Source organism: Dromiciops gliroides, chromosome 5 (assembly GCF_019393635.1).
Source record: "Dromiciops gliroides isolate mDroGli1 chromosome 5, mDroGli1.pri, whole genome shotgun sequence".
In the NCBI taxonomy this organism is placed as follows: domain Eukaryota; kingdom Metazoa; phylum Chordata; class Mammalia; order Microbiotheria; family Microbiotheriidae; genus Dromiciops; species Dromiciops gliroides.
In genome coordinates, this window is record NC_057865.1 from 100,809,377 (window position 1) to 100,821,878 (window position 12,502).

General features: G+C 37.7%; 1 protein-coding gene across 1 annotated transcript; it reads right to left on the bottom strand.

The window, feature by feature from the left end:
* Nucleotides 1–1,976: 1,976 nt before the first annotated feature.
* LOC122729229 (olfactory receptor 13-like) lies at nt 1,977–11,666 on the bottom strand. Its single transcript, XM_043967968.1, has 2 exons — nt 11,647–11,666; nt 1,977–2,931 (listed from the first exon to the last, which is right to left on the bottom strand). The coding sequence occupies exon 2, from the start codon at nt 2,907–2,909 to the stop codon at nt 1,977–1,979; it is 933 nt and encodes a 310-aa protein (XP_043823903.1). The 5' UTR covers nt 2,910–2,931; nt 11,647–11,666.
* Nucleotides 11,667–12,502: the final 836 nt, after the last annotated feature.

Below are 12,502 nucleotides of genomic sequence, written 5' to 3' on the forward strand. Positions count from 1 at the left end.
TCAAATGTCTGAGGCTGGATTTGAACTCAGGTCCTCCTGAATCCAGGGCCAGTGCTTTATCCACTGCACCACCTAGCTGTTCCCTTGAATTGAGCTTTGATCTAAACAAGGATTTTGAGGCAAAGTTGAGAAGGGATTAGATGCTAAGCATGGGGATTGCCTGTGTAAAGGTGTAGAGATGGGAAATAGGATGTCATGTCAAGTTGTGAAGAACTACAAGTAGGTAACTTTGTCTAGAACATAGACTATATGAAGGGGAGTAATATACAATGATGCTGAAAAGGTAAGCTGGAACCAGATTATGAAGGGTTTTGAGTTCCAAATAGAGGAGTTGGTATTTTACTCAATAGCTACTAAGGAATTACAGGACATTTTTGAGCAAGGAGGTGACATTGTCAGACTTGTGCTTTAAGATCATCATTTTAGCTTTTATTGTGTAGAGGATAAGTTGGAGAAGGGAGAAACCTGAAGCAGGGAGATAATATGAGTTCTTCCACATGACAGCTCGTCAGATACTGCAATACAGCTGTCCTGCCCCCCTGCCCCTTGAGTCTCTTTTTCTTCAATTCCTTCAACTAATTCTCAAAAAGAATTAACTCCAGGCCCTTCACTGTCCTGGTGCTCTCCTTTAGCTGCTCTCAAGTTCATCAGTGTCCTTCTTCTATTTCAGCAAAGATGTGCATCTTTAGCCCTATCCTGAAACAATTTGCAGCCTATATGTCTCCATTCAAAGACCAGTTGTGATACTGATATCTTGTTCTTGCTACTAATCAGATCTTATTGTACTTACCTTCTTGTCCACTCTTGCTCCTAATCAGGTCAAACTAAGCATCCATCTATCTCTCTACAAAGAAATTGTTCAGAGGTGTTAATATCTTTTGTTTTCTCCTACCACATCTCAATCTCTCTTTTATTTTTTTAACCTTTTTATCCTGACAGGTTTTTGAACGTAATGGGCCACGTGATCTTTGAGTAATATAAACCCAGTGAAATCCTGGAAGAGATACTAATTTTGATTTCAATTCTAGCTCTATTGTCTTTTTATGATTGTGGTTACGTGTGTGAGAGAATCTTTAGAATTATTCTGTTTAAAAAGTGATTAAATCTTGTAGCAGTCATTATTGAAGTTTCAAGTTTATATTGAGCTTAAAATTTCTTATAAAGTCTATAGCAGTTTTTTTTCAATGCTCTCTCTCTCTCTCTCTCTCATATTATTAATTGGGATTTCCACAATGTCTTTGTGCCATAGTAGTCATAATCTTGGGATTTGCTATAAGGGTAGAGAGTGAAATACGGACAGCTAGGTGATGAGACAAATAAAGCTCTGGGTCTTGCGTTAGGAAGACTTGACTACAAAACTTAGACCGAGACCTTTAGTAGCTGTGTGACCTTGAGCAAGTTACTTAACCCTCCTTGCCTCAGGTTCCTCATCTGTAAAATGAGCTGGAGAAGGGATTGGCAAACTGACCCAGTATCTTTGCCCTGAAAACCCCAAACACGGATATGAAGAGTCATACACAATTGAAAAGTCTGAAAAGCAACAACAACAAAAGGGAATCCAATATATCCTGTAATCATTTCCCAGATACTTTTTAAAAAGATCATAAGTTTGTTATTTAACACCCCCAAACAAAAAAAAAGTCTGCCCCAAATAGAATATGCTTGGATATTGATTATAAACATATAAGTAGAAGAAGTATTTCATCTTTCCTTTGGCCCGATTTTAAATTGAAATTTTTCACAGATTAATCAAACATACATACAGTTGAAGATCTATAGACTCATAGAGTTGGAGTTAGAAGGGAACTCAGAGGCTATCTAGTGCATATTTCTCATATTAAAGGGGAGGAAAGAGATTCTACTATATTTTCCAATTAAGCAGTATGAAATAAGGTTTCAAATTGCTGTTACAACTTTTGTCATCATATCATCATAAATAATTAATTCTACTACAAGCTAATATTCTGTTAAATCTTTTAGGATTGTCTTCCTTTCCCTAGCACTCTCTTTAGGGCACCCTTTACTTCATTGTTCCTCAGACTATAAATAAGGGGGTTGAGCATGGGGTTAAATAGGCTATGGAATAAGAGGAGATATTTCTTCTGACCCTTGGGGTTCCCATGCTTGGGCCCAATGTACATAATGATGGCAGTGCCATAGAACAGTCCTACCACACAGAGATGGGAGGAGCAGGTAGAAAAGGCTTTCTGTCTCCCCTCTTTTGACTGGATACGCAGGACTGCATGGATGATTCGTATGTAGGAGATCACTATTAAGGAAAAGGGTCCAATCAGCACAGAAATAGCCCCAGCCAAGACCAAGATCTCATTGATATGAGTATCAGCACAGGCAAGTTTGAGAATAGCTAAGATTTCACAAAAAAAGTGGTTGATTTTCTGGAGACTACAAAAAGGTAATGGGAGTAATAAAATTAGATGGGCCAAGGCCAGAAGGAATCCAAGGGCCCAGGAGGTCAATGATAGAGTGATACACAACTTCCAGTTCATGATGACAGAGTATCTGAGAGGGTGGCAGATTGCCACATAGCGATCATAAGACATCACTACCAAGAGAAGACATTCTGTGAGGGCAAAAGTCAAAAAGAGAAAAGTCTGAGTTATGCACCCTGCATATGAGATGGGTTTGACTGGGTCCAGGAGGTTTGCTAGCATCTGGGGCACAGTGTTACAGGCATAGGAAATATCAACAATGGCCAAGTGTGAGAGGAAGAAGTACATGGGAGTGTGGAGTCGGGCCTCCAGACAAATGAGTCCCAAAATTACTCCATTCCCCATTAGGGTGAAGGCATAGAGCAGAGAGAAGAGCCCAAGGAGGAACATTCGCATTTCAGGGCCAACAGGAAATCCCATCAGAATGAATTCTTTAACCAGTGTGTGATTGTTCATCATACTTCTATGACAGAGACAAAGAGATCATTTAGCAATGTATTTCACAGAAAGCTATTATCCACTCTTTTGTACATATAAAAAATGCTTGAGTATGACACCCTTCCAATGACCTTATATTAACATACTTTTAGAGATCTTATTTTGATTAAAATAACACAATGTTATTCTCAATTCATTTTCAAACAAATATGGAATTCCCAGTGAGGAATGTCCTCTATCTTCTTCCTTTAATGAAGCTAATCTCTGCAATTGATAGCCTTTGAGAATGCTATGATGGGCACTGAGAGATTAAATGACTTGCCCACAGTCATGTTGCCATTATATATCAGAGGCAGGATGTGAATCAAGGTCTCCCTGACTCTGTGGCTTTCTGTCCATTACATTGTATTGCCTCTCTTCCCAAAGATAAAATTTTAAAGGCATACCTGGTCTCCGTTGGTGAGGATCCTCCTTCTTCCTATGTATATGACAACCCCTCTGGGATATATTTTGTAACCTTTATAACTTTCTATAAATTAAAAAAAATTCTATTAACTCATGGTCAACCTTATACTTTCAAACCTTTACAATCTTGCTTTTCCTGATCTTTGGATAATAGGGCATCCTCTATAGTGAATGTTTATATTTTCTCTTTCCTTTAATTCAAAAAAGTAAGCAATAAATTATTGATCCCTTACTATATATAGCAAAGTATTTTAGGCACTAAAGGAAATTTTCTTTTCAAAAACTGATATCTCTCACAGAATTCACATTTTAGCAGAAGGATTTTATATCTACATAGATATATACTTAAAAAAAAATCACTTTTGTTTTCTGTCATGTGCAGTGATATGTCAAGATAGAAGCAAGGAAATTAATGTGGGGGAGACTTCCCAGAAGAATCAGTTGGCAGAGGAAGAGGAATGAGTTCCAAGCTCGTCATTTCTCTTTGCTGTTTATATACCCAGGAAGTTTAAAAAGGAGTGAAATTCAAAGATCAAAGATAGGTCCTCTGGAGTGCTTGCTAGAGAGAGAACTGTTACTCAGTGAAGGTCACTGAGTATAAACAGACTTGAAGTTCTCTGGATCCATTCTTTCACTTTTATACTTCTTCCTTTTGAGGGGCCAAATCTGTATTATTAAAATAGATTATTATCAAGTTATTAATAACATAATTTAAACTAGTTTCCATAATGTTTAGTTACCTGATCAACATAGCAAGAAGCATTTATTAACCCCCTACTCTGCTAGACATAGTGGGGGAGGTTTTCTTCCAATAGCCATGCATTTAAAGATTATTTTCCACTTGTAATTTGGGTCCTTAATTTACAGGGCCCCATTCTATTTTTTTTTTTTTTTTGCCTTCTTATGATAGTGTCTGTCACTTGATGGATTTATGTTTCCTGATTCAACTGTAAGGAGTTTTATTACTGATGAGAAATTACCTATTATTTTTGGTGAGGCAATTGGGGTTAAGTGACTTGCCCAGGGTCACACAGCTAGTAAGTATTAAGTGTCTGAGGCCGGATTTGAACTCAGGTCCTCCTGACTCCAGGGCCAGTGCTCTATCCACTGCACCACCTAGCTGGCCCAAGAAATTATCTATTTTGTAGTGACAATAGGAAAAGAATAACAAGAATCTTTACCCTGACAGTCTCCTGGCATTTCATTGCTTAGTCCATCCCATATGGGTTGTTGTAACTCTCTTCTGAGTGTCTGTGGAAGGGAAACCAAGAGTAGCTCACTAACCAGGCCACTGTCTTAAGAAATTACCTGTAGATTGTACTGGATGGAGGCAAGAATCACTGTTGATAGCAGAAAGATAAGCCTCAGGGAGCACTGATTCCCTGAGCCTGAATCTGGCTTCAGAGTAGCATAATCAAACAGTCCTGATAGTAGTTCTCATAAGCCATGTTCTGGTCAGGTGGACCCTTTTGTCCCCTTTGGCTCCTGATGGACATTGTTGTGCCATGTGTAACTTCTGCCACCAACTACTCTCTGTGGTGATCACAAGAAGGGGAAGTTGAGATGAAACAGAGGCCCCAGGGTTCATAAAATGGTTGTCAACATTTTCTAAGCAAAGCTAATGTACCCAATCAAGCTGTTGCCTTCCAGGGATTGTCCTGATCATTAGTGTCTTGAACTGGTGATTTCTCTTGTTCTGAATCATCACCTAAACCTTCTAAGAGTGCTAAGTTTGGGTGCAGAAGACATGATCTCCAGTTCCAGCTCTACTTACTAACTATATGATCTTGGTCAGTCAGTCATTTCATAATCATTTAGTATGTGCCAGGCACTATGGTTACTGCTGTGGCCATAAAGAAGGGAAATGATAGAGAAACTCACATAGTAATGGGGAAACAACATACAAATGAGCATGAACAAACACAATATATTCAGGATAAATTGGAGATAATCAACAAAATTAAGGCATTACCATGAAGAGGTATAGGCGAGGGTTTGTATGAGAAGGTGGGGTTTTAGTTGATTTTTAAAAGAAGCCCAGGAAGCCAGGTGGTGTGAGGAGGAAGAGACTAGCAAGCATGGTGGATAGCCAGTGAAAATGCAGGGAATAATGTGATGAAATTTGTGTGAGAAAGAGTAGGGAGACTGAGTCACTGGACAACAGATTACCTGGAGAGGAGTAAATAGTAAGACTAGAAAATCAAGAATATACTTAACTTCTCTGAGTCTCAGTTTCCTCAGCTGAAACATAAGAAGACAGTACTAGATGACTTCCAAGATCTCTTCCAGCTCCTATCTGTGGTCATACATTTCTATTACCTCTGGGCTCCTTTCCCTTTTGAAATCTATAATTTAAATGCATTATCTCATGATGCTAGTGCAAAAGCCCTACTCTTTAGCTCATTGTTAGGCATAAACTGAAAGGAAGCATCACGAAAACAGAGGACTGGGACTCACCTTTGATTTTGCCTAGAAGCTCCCATCCTCGCCAGCAACTACTCTGGGAGATGTTTTAGGTACTAAAATCTCACTATCCACCTGGTTTTTAGCTGAGATATTATTTGACACAGTCATCATTATTATACGTAAAAGGGAATTTTTATTCCCTATGACCTAAATAAAATCTTTCATCTCAGTAATCACAAAATTCAATGAAGGAAGAAGGTCCATAGGGTATCATACCCATCCAGGGATAATAAGATCTTAATCATCAATCAACAAACATTCACCCATCTACCTATTCCCTATAGAGGGAAACAATAACTGTTTTTGTCTTTAAGGCCCCTGGGGGAAGAGTACAAGGGAAAAGCCATGAGCACATACTTTCAATACAGAGAAATATCTATACATAGGAAATTCTAGACAGTGATTATATTCCTAGGTATCTATTACATAAAATTGTTGTTATCATTCAGTCATTCAGTGGTGTCTGATTCTTCATGACTCTTTATGGGATTTTCTTGGCAAAGATACTAGTCTGGTTTGCCATTTCCTCCTCCAGTGGATTAAAGCAAAGAGAGGTCAAGTGATTTGCCTAGTGTCATATGGTTAGTGAGTGTCAGAGGCTGAAGTTGGACTCATGTCTTCCTGACTCCAGACCCAGCATTCTATCCCCTGAGCCATCTAGCTACCTCTTTCCATTATTATCTAATATCTATTGGATAGTACCTTCCCCTAAATATGTGGTTTTGTTTTTTGTTCCTGAATACAAATTTGTTTCAGGTCTAGAACCTCTTTGAAAGATAAGTCTGGGACTGGGAGAAGCTAAGATTATTCCTGGGTGATAATGTGCTAGTTCCTGGCTCATATTCCTATAGTTCATACTTTCTTATACTCTTTCTTTAAAAGAGGCTGTATTACTTCTTTTCTTATGATACTCCCTCCTCTTTTCCCCATAGACCACATACATACATACACACATTTATATATATATGTATATATACACATACATACATATATACATACATACATACACACACACACACATATTCACCAGAGATGATGAGAGAATGAAGTTTAATCCAAGGTCTCTTTACCAGTACATCATTCTGTGTTATGCAGATTTGAGGCAATAACTAAGTATTTGATGTGGTCAAACTAGAGTAATTTGTGGGACTTAGGGGGTCAAGAAAAGATCCATGCTATCCTAATGGAATGCATTAGATTCTAATTCTCATAGCATCTATTTTGGACAGAAATCTCTGAGAAAATTTCTTTTTGCAATCATCCTCAATTCTATTGATACTTCATCCTTTTTCTCAGGGGAGTGTGGAATTCTCCAAAGCCCATGCCCTCCCAGATCAGTGATTTTCTGTCCTTTTATCACTATCATCCCCATAGCTGTGAAATTCAAGTGATCTCTCCATGAGATACAGCTCAGAAATATCACGGATGAGGTAAATTTCATAGCTTTCAGCCTCCTTGACTTTATTTAAAAGAAACAAAAACAAAACTTTTTTTTATTCTTGAACCTAACTGTGACAAAATGTTATTTTATTAATCAAATAAACAAATAAATCTAAAATCTGATGGATAAATCAATAAATTCTTAAGAATTCCTCACTGCTTTGCTCTAGATACTTGGAACGTGCCTGTAGATAATTAATTAGGCATAGTAGCCTGGGTATTTTGACATTGTTATTTTTGACAGGTTACAACTCAGTCAACTAGTTGATAATTTAGTAAGAGAGTTCAAGAGCAATCATATCCCCATTTACTGGAAAGAGCCTGATTCTTTCACCTCTCAATTTCTCTTTCTAACTCTTTTCTTTGCTTCTACAAAGCATTATTACTGATCTAGATTTTCTATCTGTTTCACCAAGACTCCTTTCCATCTTGATTCTTCTTTCCCTCCATTATCTCAGTAGAAGCTGCCAATATAGCCTTTTTGCCTTATCTCACCCCTCAAGATTTCCTGGTCACCCCAGCAATTAAGTGTTCATATGTTTGTCTTGTTCCCCAAATCACATGAGTGAGGCAATGGTTCTTGGTCACTTATTCTTTGCCTCTACCTCCAAATGAATATAAATAGGTACCTTATCCTACAGTCATGTATTTAATGCACATCAGTTCCTAAATGCTTTTGCTGACATTGAACTCCAATGCAGTCACACACCAATAACCACCTAAAGAACATCTTTGAAAAACACTTCCAGATCACCATTGTTTTTTTTGTGGGGCAATGGGGGTTAAGTGACTTGCCCAGGGTCACACAGCTAGTAAGTATCAAGTATCTGAGGCCGGATTTGAACTCAGGTACTCCTGAATCTAGGGCTGGTGCTTTATCCACTGAGCCACCTAGCTGCCCCTGGATCACCATTTTAATAAAATATTTTCAAACCATAGAATCATGTGCAGTTATCATGACATTACCATTACCTTCTGGCCAAAATACTGGAGAAGATGTCCTACTACCCAAAAGAATCTAAGAGTTTGATGGAACCTTATAATCATCCAGTCTACTTCCCATTTATAATGTGATTTCCCAGGACACATAATGTTGTAGATGATATTTTCATAATACCTTAAGATTTGTAAAGTGCTTTACGTACTTTTTGTCTCCTGATCCTCATGAAAACCCTGTGAGATAAGTGTTATTCTTCTTATTTTATAAATGAGGAAACTGAGGCTCAGAGGCAACATACTTACCTAACATCATACATCTAGAAAGTGTCAGAGGTGGGATTGGAAGGATTATTTTTATGAGTCCAAGTCCAAGGCTCCATTCACTATTCCCCGCAAACTGTATCTCCCATAATTCCTGACACGTGGTCATCTGATAATTCTTGAAGAATTTCAATGATAGCAACTCATTTCAATTTCAAAATTCAAATTGTTCTGTATCCATGCATCATGCTATTTCCCTATTTCTTAAGATTATATTTGGGCAGGTATGTGGCATAGCAGAGAGAGCACTGGCCCTGAAGTTGAGGGAATCTGAGTTCAAATTTCATCTCAGACACTTATAAGCTATGTGACCCTGGGAAAGTCACTTAACCTCAATTGCCTTAAAATATCCAGAGTCATCTCTAATCATTCTGATATATATTTTGCCAATGGACCCAGATGGCTCTAGGGGAGAAAGTGAGGTTGGTGACTTTGCACAGTCCTTCCTCTCTTGAATCTAATTCAGTTAAAGTCATGACATCACCCTGATGTTGTGTTCCTCTTCAAGAATGATGGACAAACAACAAGACTATACTTATTAAAAGGGTGCAGTTTCCATACAGGACAATCCCGTTCAATTTTTTGGCTAACATATTACAATCTTGGCTCACATTGAGTTTATAGTCAACAAATACTCAATTTTTTTTTCACATAAACTTCATCTATTCACTCCCTATTCCTTCTATGGTCAAACAGATTCTTCATTTGGCATTTAAAGTCTTTCACAACTTGGCCCCAAGTTACCTTTTCAGGCCTTATTAAACTTACTCTTCTTCACACACTCTGGTGTCTAGGCAAATTGGCTTTTTTACTATTCTGCATATATGGCATACTCTCCTATCTCCATATATTTGCACTCATTTTCCCCAATTCTTGGATCATAGTATAATTTTGGAGCTAAAAGGTAAATTAGAAGCTATTGAGTCCAAGAGAGACTATGTCAAATGTTCTATCTAAATCCAGTTGTAATACCAGCTTCAATCATGTTTTCCATAGACACTAGAGACCAGGGTTTCTTAACCTGAGGTCTATGTGTCCATCAATAGATTTCAGGTGTTGGATAAATTTGGATAGAAAAAATAAATTTTTATTTCAATATAATTGATTTTCTTTGTAATCCCATGTCCCTTGTTTCATTTATTTGAAACATTTTATTAAGGGGTCTAGAAGTTTTACCAGAATTCTAAAGGTGACTTTGACATAAAAAAGGTCAAGAACTAATGCTAGAGGTGATTTTGTTGTATCTTTAAGAAGCAATATCATCTTGAGAGACTAGTGGTTCAACTGCCATCTTAGAATGTTTATTAACTGTGATGGATGGAGAAAGACTAAGAGTAAAAACTTATTAGCTGAGATAACAGTTTTCTTGTGAAGAAACATTACAAAAATCCTTGAGAAGAGTCTTTAATGGTGTAATTGAATGGTGGTGTATTTCAAGAATTTAGGAGGTCAGGGGCAGCTATGTTGTACAGTGGATAAAGCACTGCCCCTCTAGTCAGCAGGACCTGAATTCAAATCCAACCTCACAGCTTTAATACCTGTGTAACCCTGGGCAAGTCACTTAACCTGAGTTTCTAAAAAAGAAAGAAAGAAAACTTAGAAGAGATCTGTAGTTACAGTGATGGTTAGAATTTACTCTGGATGGGATCTTTCCCAGGGCTGATAAAGTATAAATTGCTATTTATATTTTTATTTTATTGCTTGTTATACTGCTAAGCCTATGGCATGAAGGGTTAGGAGCAGAGGAGAGGTTGATAAAAAGAGATCTGCAAAAACTCATGGTAAAACCATACCTTGAGTCTATGAAATAAATAACAGGAACTTTTTATGGGAGCCCAGATATAATTGATTAATTAATGAGAGATATTATAATATTAGAGATTTATAAAGACTATAAAAACACTCACCTTGATTGCCTTAGGAAGAAAAATGGTCTAGCAAAGTGCAAAATAGAGTAATGATAACCTCATGTAGGCTATACTTATGTCCATGTATTAACCTAAACCCATGTTACCCAGATACCCTATTGCTAGTTTGAATTACACAGAAACTATGAAAGGAGACCTATATTACTTGGGCATATTAGAATTATAGAGCCATAGAATATATTAGAATTAGATTTGATCTGGATGATGGAGATTGTGGAGAAAAGGCAATGACTCACCTGAACTCTCCCCAATACTCCCTGTTTTGGGCAGGCCAATAGGTATTAAGTGACTTGCCTAGGGTCACACAGTAAGTATGAAGTGTCTGAGGCTGAATTTGAACTCAGGTCCTCCTGAATCCAGGGCCAGTGCTTTATCTACTGTGCCACCTAGCTGCCTCCCCATACCCTTTGAACATCTTTGGATCAAAACAAATTCTGAAGTGGCAGAACCCACAAAAGGATAGGGTGAAACAATTTTCCAGCCAAAGACAACTTAGGAGGTTTGACAGAAAAGGTCTTTTGCATATGGGAGAGAGTGTAACACAGTTCAGTACAGCCATAGACTGGGCTCCAGCAATCCAGAAGCAGGTCTTAGGAGTGACTAAATCCACGCTGGAAACATCTGTTTTCAGATCTCTCAACCCACATTCAGTAAGGAGATTGAAAAATTGGTCAGAAGGAGATTATAGGGATCTCTTTGCTGATACTGGGGGTAGGACTCTGTTCCTTTGCCCATACTCTGACCTGGGTTGCAATTCTTGGTGGCAGTTCCAGGACAAGGAGGACTGGTAGTAGCACACCAGAGTTTGTGGCTAAAATGGAACGGGCACCCTCTTCACAGTTACAGAGCCCAAAACAAGAGAGTAGTAAAAACATCTTTCCTTAGATCATACTACCTTGAAAGAATTGAAAACTTACAGGTCCCTCGGGGGCAGCTAGGTGGCACAGTGGATAAAGCATCAGCCTGGGACTCGGGAGGACCTGGTTTCAAATTTGACCTCAGACATTTGACACTTATTAGCTGTGTGACCCCAGGTAAGTCACTTAACCCTCATTGCCCTGCAAAAACAAAAAAACAAAAACCAAAAAACCAAAAACAACAAAAAAAGCCTTACAGGTCCCCAGAATTACCTTGAAAAACAGCTGCACAAAACCCCTGAATCTTGGGACAGTGTGCCTTCTATCCTGGAAATAGAGCCCCACTTTAGCAAAGAGTTAAAATTTAAGAAATATGCTGGAAAGTGAACAAACAACAGAAAAAAATATGATTATAGAAAGTTACTATGGTAACAAGAAAGGTCAAAACACACTCAGAAGAAAACAAAATCAAAACTCCTACATCCAAAGCCTCAAAGAAAAAATATGGATTCATCTAGGGCCATGGAAGAGCTCCAAAAGGATTTTTAAAAATCAAGTAAGAGGGATCATGTAGGTGGCACAGTGGATAAAGCACTGGCCCTGGATTCAGGAGGACGTGAGTTCAAATCTGGCCTCAGACTCAGACACTTGACACTTACTAACTGTGTGACCCTTGGCAAGCCACTTAACCCTAATTGCCCTGTCCTCCCTCCAATAAATAATAAATAAATAAATAAATAAAATTAAAAAATAAAAATCAAGTAAGATAGGTAGAGGAAAAAATTAATTGAGAAAAGAAATGAGAGTGATACAAGAAAATATGAATAAAAAAAGAGATTCAACACCTTTGTAAAGGAGGCACAAAAAATTTGTAAAGAAAATAACAGCTTAAACATAAAACAGGCCAAATGGTGAAAAACATATAAAAACCCAATGAAGAGAAGAATGCCTTGAAAAGCAGAATTACCCAAATAGAGAAAGAGGAACAAAAATTAGAAAAAGAATTCCTTAAAAATTAGAATTGGCTAAATGGGAAAGGAGGTACAAAAGTTTAATGATGAAAATAATACCTTAAAACTTAGAATAGAGCAAGGGGAAGCTAATAACTTTATGATACATCAAGAAACAATAAAACAAAACTAAAAGAATGAAAAAATAAAACAATGTGAAATATTTCATAGGAAAAAAACAACTGACT

Bases quoted from the DNA above. Each gene is read 5' to 3' on its own strand.
- LOC122729229 (XM_043967968.1), bottom strand. From the start codon at position 2,909: ATGATGAACAATCACACACTGGTTAAAGAATTCATTCTGATGGGATTT.